Source organism: Vulpes vulpes, chromosome 11, assembly GCF_048418805.1.
Source record: "Vulpes vulpes isolate BD-2025 chromosome 11, VulVul3, whole genome shotgun sequence".
Classification (NCBI taxonomy): Eukaryota; Metazoa; Chordata; class Mammalia; order Carnivora; family Canidae; genus Vulpes; species Vulpes vulpes.
The window spans coordinates 42,171,812-42,195,591 of NC_132790.1; the positions used below are offsets into that span (position 1 = coordinate 42,171,812).

The 23,780-nt window shown below is 41.2% G+C and overlaps 1 protein-coding gene across 2 annotated transcripts in view; it reads left to right on the plus strand.

The window, feature by feature from the left end:
• FAT3 (FAT atypical cadherin 3) overlaps positions 1-23,780 on the plus strand; it is a 654,685-nt gene that overhangs the window by 524,409 nt on the left and 106,496 nt on the right. For both annotated transcript variants that reach the window (XM_072726163.1, XM_072726162.1), the window contains exons 5-7: positions 6,151-6,465; positions 8,840-9,050; positions 18,368-18,507. In XM_072726163.1, coding sequence (XP_072582264.1) covers positions 6,151-6,465; positions 8,840-9,050; positions 18,368-18,507 — 666 coding nt within the window. The remainder of the gene's footprint in view (positions 1-6,150; positions 6,466-8,839; positions 9,051-18,367; positions 18,508-23,780) is intronic.

A 23,780-nucleotide genomic window follows, 5' to 3' on the forward strand; every position in this document is an offset into this window, starting at 1 on the left:
AAAAAGGCTGAAATGATTTAGTTCATTCATTCACAGAGCTGTGTGGCAGGGCTACCACCCCAACTGCGCATGAGCACAGACTGAATAGAGTGAGATTGTCTTGACCAGTGGACGTAGTTTGCACAGGAGCCTAAGTAAGTCTGATATGCTGTTGTTTTATTGTTTTGTCCTAGCCATTGTATTTTAAGAAGGAAGCTGATATATAAAAGAAAACATCATGAAAGAGGCAACCAGTATTATGAATGGCAATCTGTTATATGTAATTAATGAATGACCTGAGAGATGATTATATGAATTAGTTTTTCAATCTGCAATGAGGATTCTGAAATAGCCGGAGGATTTTATGAGTATAGCAGTTTTAAAATATGACCCACCAAATTACTTAACCCTCCTTTCAGCTAACGGTGAGGTTCATGAGCCCTCTGCTTAAATCTGGGACTCTGGGACTGTGGGCCAACAGAATGTGGATCAAGTGATGCTGTGCCAATTTCTGGGCCCAGGCCTTAAGAAACTGGCACTTCCCACTTTGTGTCCTTTAGTCTGCTTGCTCTTAGAACCTAGCCACCATGCTGTAAGGCTCAGTCCCAACTGTCAACCAACAGACATGTCCAGTGACTGCAGACCCAGCTACCTGGGACTGCAAATTGTATGAGAGATCCAAATAAGAACTTCTACCCTAAAACCAGGAGAGATAATAAAAGCATTATGGGTTATTTAAGCCACTTAGTTTTGGGTCACACAGCAGTAGTTAACTGGCACAATGTGCAAGAGGAATTTGACTTTTTCTCTATAGTCACAAAAAGTAAAACCAGGCTATGGGAAGTGGACAGGCAGTCTGAGCTAATGACAGGCAGGAAGATTCAGGTTCAGTATTAAAAAGAGTTTTGAAAAAATCGAACTCCTCAAACAGAAAATGGGCTGTTTCCTAAGGCAGTGAGTGTGTCTTATTGAAAGTATCTAAACTGAGGCCAGATGACTGCAGGTCCAGAATATCACAGAAGATTTGGGGTGGCAGGGGTGGGGGAGAAGGGAGGGTGAATTTAGTATGAATCCAGGTTTTTTGTTGGTTAGTTGGTTGGTTTATCTCCCAATTTGCCTTGAAAAGACTTTTGTAACTACAAGGCACTGGATGAATATTTCATTTATTTAACAAACATTTGTTGAATGCTTACTGCATCTGCAGTGGTAGGTGCCAGGAATACATCTGTGAACAAAATAGATGAAAACCAATGCTTTATGGAGTTTATATTCTAATGGGAAAATACGCAATAAATAAGATTATGAGTTAAATATATGTCTGATAATGATACAAATGTCAAGGATAAATATAAAGTATAGGAAGGGGGATATGTAATCCCTGAAGAGAGGTTTACAACGCTAAGTGTAATGGCCTGGAAATTGCCATTTATGATGAGTTAATGGTTAAGGAGCATGCCAGATTGAACTCTCCATTTTAGAAATATTTAATATATTTTCAGATATTCTTAATAATCACTGTGTATAGGACACAAGGTCTCCACACTCAGGCAGCCTCCATGCTTATATTCTACTCCAGGGAGAGAGACCCCAAATGTAAACACATCAGGAAATTGCAGTGAGTGAGAAGCACGGCCTCTACCAGCTGCCATAACTCCAGAATTCTCAGTGTCCATCCATTTTTTTCTTATAAATGTTTTGCATCTTACAGGAGTAGACTTACAAACATTTTCTTCTTTGTGTTTCCATCTTTATAATCCACTGGGTTATGTAGATTTCCTCTGGTTCTGTCCGATAGTCACAGACCCCAAAGGCACCACAGAAAAATGAAATGGGCTATACTGTACTCTCAGTGGTATTGCTCTAGTTGTGGGTCCTTTTGTTTGGTGCTGGCCTTAAGCACCTAAAGAAATTAATCTTTCAGGCCTTTGATTAATTGCCAAACCACTGATTATTGATCATTGATGAAAACAGAAAATCCAGGTTAGGATAGCTCGGTATTCGCTTGTCACACTGTGGCACAGCAAGAAGGAATAGTTTCTACACAACATCTAATTCATCGTTAATGAAAAATGATGCAGAGGAGGAGATAGTGGGGATTTATCTCAGTTTTGCTTCGATCTCCAGGGCTGCTTCTCCTTTTCCATAGAGACTAATTCCAGCTGATGGGTTGAGGCCTAAGGCAACATGAAGTATGAAGTCTAAAAATCTGATAGAATCATTAATGATTGATATTCCAGATACAAGCATAGCTGGACACATGAGTGGGTCTAGAGAAATAAAAATGGAAATTGAGACTTTGAGGTCAGAAATGACGTAGTTCAGTTCAGCAAGCATTTATTGAGAGTACACTAGGTTCCAGCAAAGCAAAAAGTCAAGGTCCCCACTTCTTAGTAGCTCACAGTGTATTGAAAGGGCCAAACGCATGAATTGATCACTTAGTAGATTGTAGCAATTTTGAAAGTGGCTAGAAAATCATTATGAGTAATCGTGGGATTGATAGTGTTCTCTGTGATGTAAGGTGGGTAAGAACCCCGTAGTGCAGGGTTAAAATTGTACTAGCTCTGCCTAACCCTCATGAATAGATTCATAAAGGAAGAAGCACTTGGGGATTGTATGTTATCAGTCTCTTAATTTCTCACAGATGAAGAAACAGAGATTTTCAGGGTCTGAACATTCTCTCCACTTATTATCATAGGGAACAGTTTTGGGTAAATTAATTCTTGATTTACAACATTTATTTAACACTTATTGACACTTAGGGCTGTACCAGGTACCAGAACACAATAATGAGTAAGAGACAATCCCTGCTCCAGGGCTGTCCTGGAAGGAGTGAGTGGAGACTAACAACCACACAGACACTTAAAAACACAGATAATTCATGTTCTGTAGTTATGCACACAGTGGAATGGGAACATGGTGAGGGTGCCTTCATCTATCAGCAGGAGGCAGGAATGACTTTGCAGAAGGAGTGTTTGAATGGAAGCTTCTAGAATGAGTCAGGTGTATTCTCAAGAGAAGATCTTCCTTGGAGACAACAGCTGTATGGTGAAATTGAGGTATAAGAACGTGACATACTCAGAACCTCCCAGGCTCCCAGTGTAACGGGGCGGAAAGGCTGGAAAGGGGTGGATAACACACAGTGATAAAGAAGTCTGGCCAGATTCTTGTCCTCAAGGATCCCCAGAAGGGTGTTATACAAGGTCAGTGCCATGATCAGAAGAAAAACACTTTACAACACAGATGAAGGCCAGAAGCAGGGAGACCGGGAGGCTGCTATAGCAACAAACAAGATGCAGAGGAGGCCTGTCCTGGGCCAGTGTGACAGAGAAGGTGCACATGCTGGTCCCCAAATTTGGTCAGATGTGGATAGTTAGAGCAGAGACTCTAGGTGGATGCCAAGGGTTCTGGAACTGACCAGTGTGTGAGTAGGTGGGGATGTCTTTCATAGAGAATCAAAATAGGAGAAGGGGGAGTTTGAAGGTAAGGATTTCAGTCTGTGTCATGAGAGGTCCAGAGAATAGACTCCTGGTAAATAGTTGAAGGTACTGGTTTGGTATAGAGAACAAGGCTTGGGCAGAAGAGTACACATTGGGGAGTGATCAGCTGTAGGTGGTGCTGGAAGCCACGGAAAAGACAGAGGAGTCACAGGCCAGAAGGCAGGAAAAGCAGTGTGGGGCTCTTGAAAAAAAAGGACATTGAATGGTCAATGCAGGTTTTATAAGGTAAGGCTGCTTTGGTTAAAGAGGTTGCCTAAGTAAGAACTGAATTAGAGTCTAATTCATTAAATAAGCATTTGTGGAGCATATTCTATCTGCATGGCTTGACGCGGGAGAGAGAGCAGTGAACAAACCAGGCAAAGCCTGTTTTTGCCCTTTAAGCTTATCAGCTTAGATGAAGAATCACGTATTTAGTTAATCTCCACAAGAGTAAGTGCTGCAAAAGAAAAGTATAGGGTAATATAAAGTATGTGCTTCAGGAGGGGTATGATGCAGAGGCTGGCACTCGGTCTGTGGGCTTAGAGCAGCATCCCTGAACAAATGACATTTCACTTGGACTTAAAGGGTGAGTAGGCAAGACCCAAGTGAAGGGATCGGGAAGGCACTCCAGGGAGAGAGGGTGGGATGTGCAAAAGCTCTAGATGGCAGAGTTTTTGCTTGAGGACCTGAGGATGCCCGTGGGGCCTGAGAAAGAGAGACAGCTGGGTGCTTGCGGTAAGGTAAGGCCATGGGGGACCCAGCTCCCCATAGCACACCTGGAGGCTGCGGCATGCGGCTGTGCAGCTGCCACCTCTCCCTGCCTGTAAGCAGAACACCTGGAGGAACTGGTGTGTAAATCTAGTTCTACTCCAAAAGAAAGCATTTTGACAGCAGCAGGATCCTCTAGTGAATGGTGAACCTCAGGCAAGAGAGTTTCTCCTTTCTTTGGCATCCACCTGGCCCAGAAGGAGCCCCAGAGCCCCATCTCAGAGCCCACCACAGGGCATTTATTGAGAAGTGATGAGGAGGTGATGTTCACAGTGAAGACAGTGAGAGTTGTCTGGATTCAGAAAGAGGCTGTTCAAGGAGAAAAGAGAGGCAGGGAAATGGAGCAGCCAAGAAATCAATGTGTTTTGGTCAACACAACTCACTTGGGAGTATAACATTTTACTTCGGCAGCAACAGCAGAACGTGCCTCTTTAGAGCTCAGCATGTCCGGGAAAATCTCAAGAGTCAAAATCCAGGCCTGGCACATACTGGTTCCGACGTGTTTCTTTTGTGAAATGTAACAAACCAATTGGGAAAATAACTTTAGAAGGAAACTTGATTGATTTCTCAAAGAAAGCAAGAACTCCTATGAAAATTTATCTTAGGTCTATTAAAGCCATTCTCCTAGGCAGCTTTTAAGAGAAACTAAGCTACATTCCAGTTCCATTTTGCAAAAAGCCTTTAATTTGTTGTCCTACATTTTTGGCCTTTGTTTCCATGATGCCTGTCTGGTTGCTTTATTAGGTGAAAAACTGGATGACCAGGTGCTGTAATTCACTGTTGTTTTTTTTCCCATTGATGCCGAGTAAGTCTTTATGTTCCTTCTAGCCTCCAAACTCATATTTTGTAGTAATAAGCTGTCTTATTCCAGGTAATGATTTAAAGATGAAATATAGGTTCTTCCAGGTTTGTGGTCACAAAGAAAATTAAAATTGCCAAAAACTTAATAATACCTGGCTTTAGCACTTAGTAACAAGGGGACCTCTGAGCCTCTGTTTACTCATCTCTAAGATGGGGACAATAAACCTCCAAATACTAAAGAGAGTGTTTTGGAAAATGAATGATACAACGGATGGAAGAGTGCTGTACAAACTGTGTCACCATCTGTGTGTACAAGTATTACTATGATAGTAATTATTATCACTATGACCAAGAAGATTATGCACACTAAGGCTCAAAGACTTTGTGTCTGCCATGCAAATTCTTTAGAGACTTCTTCTTCATTTCTGTCCTCTTCCTCAGTTTTCCCAGACACTCATAAGAATAGCACCTCAGACACACAGGAAGAAGTGTCCAGCCTCCCCGCCCCTGAAGTTTTCCAGAGAGGAAAAAAAAAATTATTTTGTTGCTGTTAAAAATGTATTATAACTGTCAAATGTACTTACAATGAGCCATCAAAATTATAAAGCATATATCTCAGTTTTCCTTCTGTACAGTGGCAGTGTAAAACTCACAAATTTTACACGGAAATGGAAAAGAAAATGAATACTGAAAGAATTTAGATGGTGACATCATTGTCCAAGAATTAGAAGATATACCCATAGGTTAACATTTAATAATGATTATATTGGGTGGGGGGCGGTTTGGTGTGTCTGCTGAGGGGCACATTTAACATCCACTAAGTTTATATAATCTGGTACTTTTGTAAAGTCAGTCCTCTTTTCTCCCCTTCTCCACTCCACAGCACGACGAGAGCTCTGCCTCCCTCCTACCCTTTCAGCAATGGTTTCCATTACTGGGTGTAGGGCATTCCCTGCTCTTACAGATGAACTATGAAAAGTCATGCACTGACCAAGTACTACAGGAATAAGAGAAGTTGAGATGCCCTAGGGCACAGAACAGGCCTTTGGTTGGGCAGGCAGAGGGAGGAGTGGCAAGGAAAGTTTTTCTACATTCTGATTGGAAAATCCTTTCTCTTTCCAACTAGGTGACTGTGACAGATGGCGGCTCCTCTCCCAAACAATCCACCATTTGGGTGGTGGTTCAGGTTTTGGATGAAAATGACAATAAGCCCCAGTTCCCTGAGAAGGTTTACCAGATCAAGCTGCCAGAACGTGACCGAAAAAAGAGAGGAGAACCCATTTATAGGGCTTTTGCGTTTGACAGAGATGAAGGCCCCAATGCAGAAATCTCCTACAGTATCGTGGATGGGAATGATGATGGAAAGTTTTTTATTGACCCTAAAACTGGCATGGTTTCTTCCAGAAAGCAGTTTACAGCAGGGAGTTATGACATCCTAACGGTAAGATTTTCCTGAACCTCAATAACATTCATGGTGGGGGGAGCTATATTCTTACTCATGTATATTTTTTTGAGTAATAAATCTTTAGACTAACAGGTGCAGCCACACAGTTGTGGAAGGCTACTTTCTGTTTCAGTGACATTTTTAAATAATAATACCATTTCCCTTGGTTGTGTCCTATCAGCAAACCTCCTTTGTTCCCAGGACACAGCCTGCTTCATCACATACTCAGCCACACTTCCTGCAGCCTTAAATCATTTCAAGGTGCTCAGCATAGGTGGAAACTGAGGGTAGGAGATTACCAGAGTGATATATTACACCCACCACTCAACATATCACTCACTGTGTCCCCAAGACTTCCCAAAGAAAACAACTCTTGTAACTGTTGACAGTATGATAGGACATGAATTTAGCTGTGAAAATTGTGAGACACAAATCTCAGCTATGATTATTCTGCCTAAGCTGCGAAAGTGGGAAAACTTAAATAAAAAATGACATTTTTCATAGTTAGAAAAATTTTAAAAAACAAAAACATGAGCACTGTCTCAAACAGAGACTTAAATTCCCACATCTAAAGTGCCAGCCTGCTCCCACCACTCATCCCACCACCACTTTAGAAAAGTAGCACCTATGCAAGAAAGGGGATTGTTCATCCTTACAGGTAATGGGGCACTTTCCTGGGTCCCAACAACTGTCGAGAGTTAGCACCATCTGCTGTCCTTCTCTTAGCTTGCAGCCTTCTCTGCTGTATACAGGCAGTCCTGTATTATTTTAAAGGATAGTCTGAGTCCCTTGATTTGTCTTTTCATTCTTATGGTCTGGACTTGGATTTCTTCCCTACTCAATAACGTATCCAGAACAGTGGGCAGAGAAAAGAAGATAATAAAAAACTGGCCCTATTTCTACCATTAGCAGCTGTGATGTAATACATGCTACTATAGTTATGTGAGACTTGACAATGGGAGTCTTTGAGGACTGGATAGACTATGGTGGATACTGTTGGTGCCCCACCAAGATCCCCTTCACCAGGCTGGTGCAGCTACACCTCAAGTGCTGTGAGTCTTGGCTAAGGGCTCACAGCTGCCTCCTTCTGGGGAGAATCATCCTTGGCTGAACTTCTTGACTCAGGAGATTCCACACTCCCACCCCAGCCCAACAGCCCATAGGCAATGACACAAAAGTCCAACCCCTTGCCCCTCCCCTCCCCGCCCCATGGCTCCAACCCAGGAGTGCCATTGAGGATTCAGAACTCCCCATGGGGTCAGGTAGAGGAGGTTAAACTTCAGCTGAGACCATACCCTTGTTTACCATCTTTCTCCATTCATCCTGCTTCATTCAGTCCATTTCTCCTGAGAACACTTCCCCCGACCCTCAAAATGTTTTGTACTGAAATTTCTGCCTCAGACTGTGCACCTAAAAAACCTGACCTAAGGCATGTGTCTTCCAGGATCTTCCATCTCAGAAATTTGCTGGGGCAAAGTGAACACATAACATTTGGGCGATATGAGTTGTCACTGTTTTTAAAGGCTATAAGGATTAGCCATGCACCTATAAATGTTAATTTTTTAAGATGTGATATTTTGAAATCCTTTTTTTAATACTGATTTTTAAAATTTTTGTCAGTGGTTTTTGCTTGTTGGACTTGAACCATCACTGAAGTCCAGGACAACACAGCAGTTGGTCTGCACAGCTGAATGAGGAGATCCACTTTCTTCACTTCTTTTATAAGACCATAGAGGAGAGTCATTAGAACCCTGCTCCCCATCCCACTGTCTCCAGAAGCCCGTGCTTTCACCAAGAGAGTTCTTTACCCCTTCAGAGTTGGCATAACTGAGGGCTTCCAAGGAGTTAGAGCAAGGTCTTTCCCACACCTATCCCATCACCCTCCTGGGATTCTGAGTGAATACAGGGCTTTCCCTGGAGTAAAGCAGAAGGAAGGAGGTCCACAACACGACCACACACATTCTCTCATCATTCTCACTTAAGGATTCACAGCATACTTTATTCCCTGTCAAGCATCACCATGAGATTTATAAGGAATCAAATTAGCTATTCCTACTTCTGTAACTATCAATCATGCCCATAAAACTCTAAAAATGCTAAACGCAACTTTTGGTTTTCACGCTTTCCACACCTGTAAAGTTGTGGTGGTTCAGGCCACCTTCCAGTGATTGTGATAGGGGACCCCCACGTGACTTAGTTGTCTCCTCCAGTTTCTGAGCACATTCTCCTCAGATTTCCACTCTCCCTTCCCTTTGCTGACACTGTGATGAGGATGGATTCTTGGGCCAACAACGAGTGAGTGACAGACCCAAATTTCCAAAGGGATCTGAGCTCTAAGACCTCTTTCTATGTTCTCTCCATGTGTGAGTAGATAAAGGCAGTGGACAACGGGCGCCCACAGAAATCCTCCACGGCCCGCCTCCACATTGAATGGATTAAGAAACCACCCCCTTCACCTATACCGCTGACTTTTGACGAGCCGTTTTATAACTTCACAGTCATGGAAAGCGATAGAGTCACCGAGATTGTGGGGGTGGTATCTGTGCAGCCAGCTAACACCCCTCTGTGGTTTGACATAGTTGGTAAGTTCAAGTCCTCCAGAGCAGTATTGGGCAATGTAGTCGCTGACTGGAGTAACTAGCTAAAAAAAAACAAAAACAAAACAAACAAACAAACAAAAACAACCCACTAAACGATTAGTGCTAAGATGAAAAGATGTATAGTGCTGGAATGCAAAAGAGCCAGTAAAATGAATAATCAACCTGTGCTTTCGTTCCAACTCTGTAGCTAAAGCTGACAGAAAGTGCTCTCTGGCTGGATTTTCCATAGTACGTTATTTACTGCAATCTTAATGTCTTTCTGTGTGTCATTTAAATTCTATTGTCACACTTGGCTAATCTCATTTCTAAATGTATTGATGGTACTAGACTTGCTGTCCTTCATTTCTCTCTTTTTCTTCACCTTTTTTCTGCATTCTGTTCTTTTTTTTTTTTTCTGCTCCCGACTGCCCTGCTTCAAGGTGGCAAGCATGCTCGAGAGATGTTCTATATTCTACAGACAGCTTGTGGGCAGAACTGTTCAACAGAAGGTACCCTTAGCGCAAACACATTTGCTAAAATACAGCTATCCAATCTGCCTTTTACGGGTTTTTTTTTTTTAAGCAAATTAAATTACATCTTTCATAACTGCCTGTGACAGGCTGAAGTGCAGCCCACAGATTTCATACATGCCTTTAACAACTATTGCATTACTCGTATCCACTGATTCTTTTGTTTGAGGTCTGATGGGGTTTGGATTTGGGGGAGGGGTTGCTCTGATTTATTTTTTAAAAAATTTGGGGGGGGCTTTTGAGGTATATGGGCTTTTGTTGTTTTGTTTTTACCATTTGTAGGCTGGGTTATGTAACTGGGCCTTTTCCAATTGAAAAATAAATTAAAATTTATCCCCACACCTCTGTTTTGCAGCAGTAGTGCCATTCATAGACCAAAAAGCTCCACCAAGAGGGTCCCTGGCTGCTGTCCACAAAAGTAGAGGCAGGAAATGGGACCTAGATATATAGCCAGTGAGAGCTTCCTACAAGAACAGAATAGAGAAAGCAGATGGAAGCATACCGGACAGACCTTGGGAGCCAACCTTTAAATTCCTTGAAAGAAAGCAAGCAAGCATGGCAGGCTGCAAAAGGAGAGGGCAAAACAGCATTCCTGCCCCCTCCCCCAATCCACACACAGGCTGGGAGAGGCGGTGCAGGGCAAATAAGTGCCGAGGACCAGGAAACAAAACAGACTTGTAGCTCCAAGGAGAGAGGGAGGAGAATGTGCCAGCCCAGGATCTGACACTGGGTTGAGCTGGAGCTGACTTCCCACGGTTCTTTGTGGGAGGCCAGGAATCCAGAGACCTGGTCTGCAGGAATCATTTCCTTCCATAAGTCACTGATGGGCAGGAACCTACCTCTCTTCCTGAGAATGGCTGGATCTGGAGAAAGCATTTAGAACATTCCACATCTGTTGTAATGAGGCACAGAAGAAGAATGCCCTGTAGCCTCCAATCAAACCTCAGTAGAAGGCCCTCTGAGCTCCCCCAGAATGGGAGTGTTTTCTGCATATTTCATTTTATGGAATGCCGGTAGAATGTCTTTGTTTCACTTAGTGGGCATTAATCAAACCATCCCTGTACATGACCATCCTCCATTCCGAGCTTTCAACTCCGTCTTCGTCTCCACTTAAGCATTTGAAATGGAACCTCTTTGGATCCATGAAAGACATCTTCAAGTCTGTATCTTCTCAGTTTTCAGCCCATTAAGTTTTTATCTGATGCAGCTTCTCCTTTCTTAGTGAAACAGAGGGTGGCATGTGTGCATCACCTAGTTGTTTGTCACCTCTAGTGGTTCCTTCACTGCTGCTCCCAGGCAGAGTCCTAGAAAATGCATCTCAGTTTCCACGTGTGTTCTGGTTTCAGGCCTTCAGGGACATGTGCAATAGTGATTTCTTTTAAAAAGCCCTCGGATGCCTGAATAACTCAGTCGGTTAAGCATCCAACTCTTGGTTTCAGTTCAAGTCGTGATCTCTAGCTCATGGGATCAAGCTCCTCATCAGGCTCTGCACACAGCACGAGTCTACTTAGGATTCTCTTCTCCCTCTGCCCCTACCCATTCCCTGTGGTCTCTGGCACGTGCTCTCTCTCTCTCTCTCTCTCTCTACCTCTCTCTTTCTCTCTCTATAATAAATAAATAAGTAAATAAATCTTTTAAAAAATAAATTAATAAGTAGCTTAGAGAATTAATAAGTAGCCCAACAGGCAGCAGGGCTCTTGATGTGCTCTCCTGAGCAGTGGGAGAACTTGCTGTCTCTCATCAGCCACCAATTTATCTCCACCCTCCCCTGGCACTCCATTTTGCAAGCTCCTCTACACCCAATAGCACTGCTTCTCTCCCCTGTGTGATCCAGGCATGCCACCTCCTGCCCTGCAGCACATCCCACTACCTTCCCCACCTGCCCCAGGAATCCCTCATTTGTACCCCACTTCAAAAATCCTATAAGCACACCTTTCTCTGACACTCAGTCTGACCAGCAAACTGACCCAGATATCCAAGTCAGTTCGCAGTTCCTCAGCATTTCAACATATGTGTGTGTATGTGTGTGTGATTGTGTGTAGATAAGCATGCCTGGTAATGCTGCATGTAACCTTACATGCATGTTTTCACATTAGTATTATTAGTGCTATTGTGTATTTTCATTTGTGTTGATCCAATCTCCATTCTTAACCCTTAAGGTCAAGGTCTTAGTCTCATTCCTTCTTCCTGTCCTTGTTTCCGTTGATTGCTTCAGGGTGAGTGGAATAAACAGTGGTGACCAATGGAGATGCTCCAGGCAGCCAAGCATGAACCCTACTAATGCCTCTTGAGACCAACTCAAAGTCAGCGTGACCTTCTACTGTATTCCCAGCCATAGCAACCATAACACCTTTGACAAAATGAGAATTAGTGCAAGAAGAGAGGGGAAGTTTACAGATGACAACCCTCCCTGGACGGAATCCCTTCCGGCTGCTCCAAATACACAGACAGGAATCATTATCAAAAACATAGCACCAGTGTTCATGTTTTTCCATCTTCGTGTTTCTAAACACTGCACTCTTCCTAATCCTCTCAGTATTAATGCACCAATGCACAGAGTGGTTCTCTTAATGAAGACCTACAGGGTTGTCCCTCTAGTCTAGATGCTTCCATCACAGAGATTTCACCATAGATCTGGTAACATCTAGCTGAGCTTCTCCTGTAAATTGAACTGGGCCCGATGCCCAAATAGAACATGATTTTATTTCCATCCCCAAATCCAGCCAACAACGTCTTGAAACATTGACTCTATTTCACCGCAGACGTTAAATCTTTTCCCCAGGTGCTGGTGTTGCTCTCAGGATCAAGATGATCCCCCTTCCACCCAATCCTCCTTTTGAGAATGCTCTCTAATTGAACAGTCTTTTTTTTTTTTTTTTTCAGTTTGCTGACAGTCTTTCCTCTTCTCTAAAAACCTATTGTTTTCCTTATCATATTCAGATGTTTCCTTCTCACTTTCAGGATTTCTTGCTTATTTATCCTTGGCCATCCAGACTCTCCTCTCTCTTCCCTTTGGTAACTAAGCATCTTCCTTGGCCAAGCTAACTCAAAGGGAAAAGGCAGGGAACAGCACTTCCCAATGCTTAAGAAACTTGGCAGTATACTGTTGTTGAATGCTGGCATATACCATCGGCATGATTCTGAAACGAGATCTCAGGTTTAAGTTTCAGTCTTGCTTAGGTATATACTCTGTGACTCTTCCAAGGGAGTCAGGATTTGGTTCCTTTACAGACCTATGGCTTTTAGACAACCATCCAGACATTCCAGGTTATAGAGCATACAGCCTCCTGGACTTAAGCACTTACAGTTTACAGATGCCGTAACAAATGAATTCTCATTAAGTAAGCAGAAATAGTGTTTCTGCATGCTTTTTCCCCTGGGAGTATATTCTCCTCATTTCCATATTTCAGATCTACCCGATTCTTAAACTGCATTCCTTTTCCTCCTACAGTATAATTCACAAAATCTGTGGCAAACAAGATCTTGTTCCCAGGTCTGGACCCCCGTACCACGGATCTGCCAGTCACTTTCCTGTTCCTCCAAAGGGACCACTGTTAACAATATTATGTAGTGAGACCCTCTTCAGCTTCCAGAAACAGAAGCCCTCCTTGTAACCCAGTGAAGAAAGCTGTAATTAAAAGGAAACATAATAAAGTTCAGCTGTTCTGTGTTTAAACAGCCCAATGCACAGCATGTTCCTTCTCTGTGTTAAAAGGGAAAGAAAATGAAGACAACAAAAATAGCCCATAATCCTTTGTGGCTTTATCACATATCATCACACTTCTCAGGAGACTGTGATTCAACCCAGCAGCTCCTTGATTTACATTCTTTTTAATGTGCGCAATCTGGTTCACAGTTCATTCCCCATATCTTTATCCCAATGGCAAATATTTGTATTGTAAAGACCACCATTATTACACACTTCAAACAATCCCTCGTCACCCACAGTTTGATGGCGGATGCTGCCACCCACTTTTCTAGCTTTTTGCCTGTTGCTTAGGGTAAGAAAATGGTTTTCCTGTATATAGTAAGCACTTAAAATATCTTTGTTTTCCTTGAAAACAATTCTCTGATGGCACAAGCTAGCCCACAGGTCCAACTCTAGCCGAAATACCCCTCTGTGGTGCAGGTATATAAAGATCACCTTGGCTCATAGTTTGACATAGGTTCCTACAGTCTTTGGATTCAGGGCTGCTTCTGTCACATAAACTTAAACCTGTCCTTGAACCTTGTCCCCAAGTGGAGCCATCCCCTAGAGTTGGATCAAATGGGCAAGGGAAACTCTTTGATAGCAGTAGCAGAGGCCTGTTCTCTGACTACAGATTGAGTCTTTTCTAATCAAGTGGCCATGTTTCTTTATCAAAAAACTCTTACCTACCCCTCCTGAGAGAAGCCATGTCTGTGTACCATTTCTGACACACCTGTTTATCCATTAGAGTGGCATTTGCTCAAAGACATTCCGTTGACCTCAAATTCTTCATTTCTCCTCTTTTGTACTCTGTTCCTAATTTGATCCCAAAAAACCCTCCCTTTTCTCCATAGCAACAATACAGGCCATAGGAACACATCTGAAGAGGTTTTAAGGAATAATTAAAGGCCTAAACAACACTTCAAATATCAATTGTTTTAAGAAAATGAATTTTAAACCAGATTCTAGAAGGGATTTTCCTTCCTATCACTGTTTCCTGACCTCTACCCAGCATCTCCTGCCTTCCATGTAAATAACCTTTTCAGCCCCATACTGTGCTTGCTTCATTCCAAGACAGAAAATTATTCATGATCAAACCATGATTGGTGTTTAGCATTTTTCCTTAAGTTCGATGTACATGCTGAACTTGAATGAACAGCTTGTGAACGACTCCCTTAATTCATTGAGATTCAACCGCTTAGTGTTTTGGAAGCCTCTCACATAACACATCCCCCTTGGTGACTACTAGATTTTGATTGGTGTTTTCACAATTACACACAGAATGGAAAAGAATCATATGCTAGGGGAGGGGCCTGCAAGCTTCTCTAAAGGGGAAGTGGTGTGCTACTCACCACTGGATCTCATTATGGAGAGATGGTGATCCTTTGTGCCCTTCTTTAAAGAAAGAGTTGACCAGATCATGATCTAGTGCCCTGCTGCCCAGCTTATTCAAGCAGTAGCTGCTGGCTTCAAGTATTTTCACTCTTGTCCCATATTTGAAGCTTTCTAGGACGTTCTGACTTGTTATGTTTAACTTTAGAATCCACTAGAAATCCAGTGTTCCTCTTCTGCTCTGTTTACTCTATCACACCCGTCTTGACCAAAAATGGTCACAGAACAATGTCCCCGACATGAACTATCTGTTATGTGGGCTGTTCACAACCTCGCTTTTAACCATCTCTGCCGCACACCCCTGCAGCAACGCTCAGGCTGTGACTTTTCTAATTTCCCACTTTGTTGAAACTCAGACCGGCTCGGCAGTGTCCTCCCCTGTCCCCACCTTTTGTTTAGCCTAACGCTGCTGCACTAGCACACTCCGGCTTTGCATGTTGTGTTACTGGCTCTGAGGAAGCACAGCTTATTTAAATGGAATGCTGCTAGTGAAAATGGACTCCTTCCATTTGATAGTCTCACCCCAGATGAATTGGTCATGGTTTCCTATGAAATGAAATCACCTTTCAGGCTAAAAGGGAGCCTGAGAAATGAGCCCTGGGGGAGAGATATGGAGTCATTTATGAAATGGGATGCCTAAGTGGTAGGTTATTAAATTGTGTGAAGGTTGATGGTGAACTGCTGGTCTAGATTCCATGTCCCTTGTCAGAAATTCATTTTAAAACTGAGGGAAGATTTTGGGAAACTTGTTTCACATGAAATCTTGGTTTAACTAGGAGCACATGCCCTGGAAGTGACTCTCAGAGACTGCTCACCATATTGATGGACTGAGAGACTCTTCACAGGCTCTGTCTCTCAAGCTCCCCTCGATCTGCTTTCCATTTGCCTATCTCCCTACCCCTTTAGAGGTTTCTAGTCCAGAGTATTGGAAACAGTAATGGTGGATGAGGGAGATACACACACACATACACACACACACACACACACACACACACAGAGGCAGGAAAAGAGAGAGCTATAAAATATTACAGCCATAAAAGTAGCCAAAAATGTTTTTTCATAGGAAAAGTGACTAATAAGGGCACCTCAGTGGCCCAGTTGGTTAAGCTTCTGCCTTTGGCTCAAGTCAAGATCCAGCTTCCTGCTCAGTGGGGAGCCTGCTTGTCTCTCTCCCTTGCCCCTCCCCCCACTTGTGCATTTTCTCTCTAAAATAAATAAATAAAATCCTTAAAAAAAGAAAAATGATTAATAAGAAAGCACAATCTATATGCCGTTTGTAAAACATGTAAATTTTATGCCATTGAGCCCATGAAATGATTATGTATTTCAGCACAGAGCCCTGAGGAAAAACTCGGGCAGTGAGGGAGACCACATAGGATTTCCCCATTTAAACAGGAACTGAAACTGGAAATCTTGGCTTGCACGTTCTCTAAATTTCATTTTCATTCATCTTTAAATGGGAGCAAACCAAAGTTTCATAATTTGCATAATTTCCATTTTTCCTTGACCTACAAATCTCCACCTTCAGAAATAATTGACATTGAAAGATGACCTTTTGCTATATCCTAACCCTGCCCCCATCCTCCCAAAATAATGTGTTCTCATATTTAAGAAAGTAGCAATCTGGTTAGGAAAAGATTCTAAAAAATGATTTTAAGTGTGATTTAAAATATGAAGTAATACCCACCCAAGCAGCACAGGTAATGGCATTTTACTCCTTCCTTGCACACAGGTCTGACATATTTTATGTCCTTCCTTTGAAACTTTCCATGGTGGGGCGTCTGGGTAGCTCAGTGGTTGAGCATCTGCCTTTGGTTCAGGTCATGATCCTGAGATCCTGGGATCAAGTCCCACATAAGGCTCCCTGCAGGGAGCCTGCTTCTCCCTCTGCCTGTGTCTCTGCCTCTCTCTCTGTGTCTCTCATGAATAAATAAATAATACCTTTTTTAAAAAAAAGAGACTTTCCATGGCAAAATTTCTTTTCAGAATGTACCAGTTGATGGCAAATGATTTTTCTTTGCTCATTAGGCTGGTGATTCAAGATGCTTGAATCAGCCTTATGTTTTATATCATGTGGTTATCAACAGGAAGCACTCTCTTTGAAAGAGACCTATGACATGGGGCTTGCTTCCCTGTTAAGCCTGATTTCTTCCCCTTTCTCCTTCTGCTGCTCCTCAAAAGAGTTTTTTTGGACTTCACATTAACTGCTCCTTAGTAAATCAATTAAAGGTATTAATTGGAAGATGAGTCTCTTTTTAGATGAGATTTCTGAAAAATATATCATCTACAAGTAATTCTGTGGTCCCCCGTATCTCCATAACTTTAATTAAATGTCAAGGGCAATTATGTTCTCGCTAGCAATTAAATAATCTTAACTGTATATGACAGCTGCAAGCAATAAGTATTTGAAATATATATGACCAGGTTTTTGGTTTGTAAACCATATGATTTATTTTTTGTCACTGTACATCAAATTCTACTAGTTCAGGTAAAATTCTCTTTTCCCTTAATTCATTCACTTATTTGTAATTGTAATATTGTAGAAATTGTAAATAGTATTGCTCACTGATCAGCAAAATGAAATGCAAAGTAAGTTGAATGTAAGAGAAGCCAAGATGTCTTTTCTAAAATATGAAATTAAATAAGTACATTGGCCCATGTGCTGTAGCTAAATAAAATTACTATCCAAGAACAGAATTAATTGACATCATGGATTTTCAGACTAAAACAAATAGAGCTTGTGAACATGTACTGATACTTAATTAAAATCAGTCCAGCACTTGTACCATTATCTTTTCTCTCTCTTAAAAAAAAAATTTCATTTTAGGAAAGATCATAAACCACATTTTAGTTCACAAAGATGGAAACAGCTACAGTAATTTCAAAACGCCCCGTATTGGCTTAGTACATTATTCACAGATTGTAGGCTATACTTGGTCTGATGGAAGGGGGAGGAAAGTTTTCTAAACTTTCATACTGATTGCTTTATGAGTTGATGTCACATAAACTGATGTATTCTTCTACTTTCTTCCTGATTTCATTTTGTAAATCTGCCATAAACTAGCTACCTTTTTGGGCAAAAAAATAATTCACACTGTCAAGATGGCAAAAAAAAAGTTTTTGTCTGTAAATATCCCAACTGCAGATACAGAATTTTTTATATGAAACTCAATTTTTTTTTGCTTTTTCTGATTTTCTAGTATTTATACTTTTATTTCTGACATCTATGGGAGGGAATCTGAACTTTAACAACCAAATGTTTACCATCAATCCTAGAATAGATTTAAGAGTGTCTACACATTTTTGTTATTAATCGGGCTGTTTGTTTACTTAGAATTGAATCTATGTTAGAAAAGCAGAAAAGTCTACAAATTCTTAGCAGAAAAACCATAAGGGATTGGAGGACATATTTAGCTTTCTAAATATTTTAGTGGGTCAGTTTATAATTTACTTCTCTAACATTAGTACTGAGGATTTTCTTTGCAATACATTATTTTCTGTGACATTTGTAAGGCATTGTAGAGGCTGTGTTTGGAAATATAAATTAAGTTGGAAATAAAGAGGTCCCATTTAAGATGTACAAAATTGAGCCATAGGGATACCTGTCAAAAATATTTCTATATAAGAGCTCTCTTTAAAGCTATATGCTTCAATAGATGTAATAACTTCTCAGATATGCTAATTGCATGTTGTTTTTGTGAAACCATCAGGGGGGAATTTTGACAGCTCTTTTGACGCAGAGAAAGGTGTTGGGACCATTGTCATTGCAAAACCTTTGGATGCAGAACAGAGATCCATCTATAACATGAGTGTGGAAGTCACTGATGGGACAAATGTTGCTGTGACTCAGGTAAGAGGTCAAATTACTAAATGGTGAGAATGCCCAATATTCTGCTAATCAGTGGCTCAAGTGATCAAAGAATGTATTGGAACTAGTAAATGATGTTTATGGATTCCTCCTTTAAAAAAAAGAAAAAAAAAACATTTAAGAGAACAACCTAGAAAAAGAATTCTGTCAATGGTGTTGTATCACTTAGCTGTGACTATTCATGCATGGAAGACTGATACGTGTTTGCTTCTTGATCAGTTGCTGTAGATTTATCTTTCTGACAACAAAGTCAACTTTCCTTGAATTTACAAAGGAGAGGACGTGTATATTGTCTGGGTCAATGCACCAATGTATTCTTTACCTTTCATTTGTCAGTCTGAGAGTTAGAGTTAGAGGCACCTAAGAGTCTAAATTCATTTAACAAAGTAAGATGAGTGATATGTCCAAGGTCACACAGGCTTCAGTAAGCACAAAGACTGATTTAGGTGCCCTGGCTCCCATCTCGAACACTAGCCTCTATGCCAATGGTCCTTCATCCTGGCTGCACAGTAGAATTCCCCTGGTTGTGGGCCCCAGGGTGTCAAAACCACTGAACCCTCAGCCCCATCCACAGAGATCCTATATGATTCTAACAAGCAGCCAAGGGTGAGGACCATTGCTTGGACTCTCTTGAGTGTTGATGAAAGGGCATTGAGAGCAAGGAGGGGGAAGAAATCTCTAGATGAGACTAACACAGTGTTAGATATCAATGGCGGGGCAGATGTACTCTAAATATAAGAAGATTTTTTTAGTTTTCTATTTTAGCACCAGAGGCCATAGGCTAGTTACTGGAGAGGACTGGCACACACGCATGTCCCATCCCCCTTCCATTCTCCCTGCTTCTCTCTCCTGTTCTCAAGACCCCAGAAGCCATCACTAATCAATCAAGGTTCTTTGTCCTGCTCAGCCCAAATGTGCCCTGAGATGACTTAACACAGTGTTTCGGAAGCAAAGACAAAATTGTTGCCAACCCTAAAGTTAGCAAATGTTGATTTGAAAGGTGATGTAAGCTCTTGTAACTATGTAGTTTTCAAAAGGAGGAAGATTGTTTCATGTGGTGCCTCTTAGTTTGAAACGGTTTCAAAAATACAGTAAGACTTTCTCCTTTGAGGCTGTTCATAATCATAAAATGGTGAAATTTTAAAGAAACATTAGTGTTTGTTTCTACTTTACTTCTTACCTTGATTTACTTTACCTTTTTCTTTTCATTCAAATACACTGAAACCCAGAACATGACGTGCATGAGACAAAGCAGCCAGATGTGATGAGTCCTGATCCTTCAACCCATGTCTTTTCCTAGGATAACCATACAGCCCTAATTACCTGACAGAGTCCCATTTACACCTGTTGCACTGGTGTAACTATTAATAGTTATCCCATTCACTCTTAACATTGCCCCAGTTGGGACAATAAGTAATATAGACTCCCTACTTAAGTCTGTACTGCTTCAGAGGATATTCAAGACTAAATACAGAGTCCTGGAAAGGACACCATGGTTGAGATCCAATGGGACTCACACAATCTAAAAGCAAGCCCCAAAGACTAATACAAAGCAACCCACTTACAAGATTTCTAAGTCTTTATTGCTCATTCTACTCTTGGAATTGGCCATTTCTTAGTATAGCCAACCTCAACATTTTAGCACCGTTTAAAAACACAAGACAAATTTGAGTAAAATACAAATAAAGCATGGAACCATACTCATTTCCATACCTTTCTCCAGGATTTTATAACAGTTGGATTAAATGGTAATTCAGTGTGCCCAGAATGTTATAAGATACAAAATAAATGTGTTTAGGATGAGTGAACAAATAGTAGGTAGTTTGTAGTCAGCAGGGCCTTCATGGCAGGTAGGCTGGATCTTCAAAGCACACAACTGATTCATATTAACTGAAAAAAAATAAATAAAGTCCATGAAACTCTTCTTTTAGAGTTTCATTAGGACCAGATGAGAAGCCACTTCACAGCATGTATTCCACAAGTATTTCTTGGTTTCATACCATGAGATAAGAGCTATGGTAGATGCCTAGGGTCACAGTGAGTCAGTTTTAAAACCAGATGACTGATGTGCACACTTTTAAAAAAAAGTTAACTTGGAAGCGTATATTATAAGACAATGGACACATTGTTCAAGTCCTACTTTGGCTGATTTTAGTTCAGATGAATGCACCTTAGACTTTTCTCCAGAGCCTATGAGAAGAGTTAGAGAATTGGGGTGAAGTTGGAGGTTTCCTTTGGCAAGGCCAAGCTAAGTAGGTTAATGAAAGGTAGCAGGAGATTTTCTTGTCTAAAACTGCCAAGTCACTCTGTGTCTCCACAAGTGCTTCTCAAGAAGTGAGAATTAACTATTTCCAAAGTCTAAACTTGTGTGTCACCATTACTACCACCAGGAAAACTCCGTCCTTAAGTCTGTGTTTGGGCCTGAATACTACCCTGCCCCCAGCCTCTGCTCACATTTGCCACAGCTCCTCTGACAATAAAGACAGAAGCAGCTCTCTCAATTAGTCAAAGCATTCAGTATCAAGAACATTTTTACAAAAAGATGTTTTGGTAAAAAAAGAGAGAGAGAGAGAGAAAGCATTCTAGATTTCTCTTAGAAATCACTAAAGCATGCTCTACCCCATAACCCTAGGCAACTTAATGATTCCACCATCAAAGAGATACCCTTCGCCATATAACTAAATAAATGTTTTGTAGCCCAAAAACACCTGTTCAGTTTTCCTTTGGGAACTTTTCTCTACTTTGTTCCTTTGGAATCATAAAACATCTATGACAAGGGCTTCAAATCAGCCAGAAACAACATGTTGAATTTTACTTCACAAATGTCAAATAAATCAGAGCCTCAGGGATCTCTGTGTATACATGAAAACCCTTCCTTCATCTTCATTTTTATTCTGTTGTCCCAACTTGTAGGATTCTTGTGCCTCAGAGCTACAATATCTGGTGGCAAATAAACATCCTTTTCCTTACAGAGATTCCCTAGCGTGAGTACAGAATATAAAAAGGTTCTGTGGATTTCAAGTTCTGAAGATTCCAATGTACTAAATGAACACTTAAGCAGATGACTTTCTCCAGCTAAAGTAGGAAGAGATGCACCAAAAGGGGATTTCAGAGATTTCAAATGTGAGATGATTTGAAACATCATTGCTAGGTCAGGTATGGAGGAGGTGATGTGGCAAGAAATGCAGGTAGCCTTTAGGTATTGAAAGGGCTTCCAGTTGTCAGCCTGCAAGGAAACAGAGACCTCAAGCCTCCAAACTCGAGGAACTAAATTTGGTTAACAACCTGAATGAGCCTGGAGCTGACTCCAGAACTTCTAGAAAGGAACACATCCCCGTGGACCCCTTGACTTTGATTTCATGAGACTCTTAACTCAAGTGAGCCACACTCTACCCAAACTTCTGACTTACAGGAGTTAACAGGAGATAACAACGGGTGTTGTTTTAAACCAAGTTTGTGGTAATTTGTTATGTTAGAAATAGGAAACTGTTGTCATCTTCATTTTGCAGAAAAGGAAATTGAGGCAAAACAAGATTACGTAGCTTGAGTAGATCAGGTTTCAGATGTAGGTATCTGGATTCCAGAGGCTGTTCTCTTAACCACTGCACCATGCCACCTCTCAAAAGCAAGGACAAATCTTTGTTACCTATTCTAAGGCAGGAAGAGAAACTCACTTGGCTCTACTACTTATGAGCGGGGGACACTTTTTAAGATTGCTTCCTGGGGGACACAGTGCCACCTATGGTTGTTAGAATGTCTCATAGCCAGCCATACATGCAGAGGAGAGAGCAAAATACCCCATCCCCTCATTGCCTCTGCTCAGCCTGATGAGTTTATGGGCCACAGGGACACACTTTACCAAGGATGAGAAATTAAAAGGTTTAACAACTTTCCCCATGTATCTATCAAACCTATATGAGCTATTGTGTCTTCGTAGCAAGTGTAAGTAAATTTAGAGCATGGCTCTTCCAAAGGATCAATGGATGGAAAGATATAATAATACATAATGCCTGATATTTGCATAGTGAGACTTAACCAAGCTTCTTTCTTAAGTTTCATTCATTCCCAGCAACTTACTGGGAATAGTTAAATCAAATATTATCATTATACTCATTTTTCTGGTGAGAAACCAGCACACAGATTGATTGGGTGACCACCCTAGGTGTACATAGGTAAAGAGGTCCAAACCCACTTTTTTCTTCTCAAAATCAGCTATATCTCAGAAAGTTTCCCTTACACATCTGTATATACAAAATATATGATTCATTAGGGGAAGCATTTGCTCTAAGGGAAGGAGCACTGACCTTGAATCAGGTGACCCAAGTTTAAGTCAGCACTTAACCAGTTGCAGGTGGCTCTGTCTCTGTGAGACTCAATTTCTTCTATGTAATGGGGATAATACCTTCCATACTTCATGGGTTATAAGAATAAAATAAGGTTTGTTTTTTTTTTACTTTTTAAAACATTTTATTTATTTATTTGAGAGAGAGAGAGCACAAGCAATGGGAGGGACAGAGGAAGTGGGAGAAGCAGACTCCTCACTGAGCAGGGAGCCCAGGGTGGGGCTCCATCCCAGGACCCTGGGATCGTGACCTGAGCCAAAGGCAGACACTTAACCAAATGAGCCACCCAGGCACCCCTAAAATAAGATCTTTTGAGATATCTTGAGTTGTGTGATGTGCTGGACACATGCAGCTTTTATTATTAGTCTCATCCTCAAATTAAATTGGAATAATAAACCTGATAACTATAAAATATTGTGTGTGCATCTTTCATAGTTATTCATGAAAGAGAGCAGAGATATTCATGCCCAAATAATAATCTAAAAATTACATTGGTTTGATTCAGGGACTTGTGACATGTACTTTGGTGATTTTAATATGCTTTTCTTATTCAAGTCTTGCTTTGATTTATAAATATAGGAAAATCAGCTTGTGTTTGTATGCTCCACAGCCAAACCTTAGATTAAAAATCTTTCAGATAAACTCCAAATTTCTTCAGCCCCACAAAAGCAGTTAATTGAGTTAATTAGCCGCAGAGGTTTTCTGCCAAAGAGTGTGTTTTCAAGGGGGCTGTGAGGTCTGGGACCAGCATTCCTCAGGGTAGCCTTGCTCTCCACAGCCTTGAGGATTCCATTCTTCTTTTGTCTCTAAGCAATGCGTTGGGAGTTCCTTGCTGGTCTCCTTCCTCAAAATGCAGACTTTATCTTGAGGATTTAGACTTTTTCTTATCCTTTCTCTCCATCTTGCTCCTGC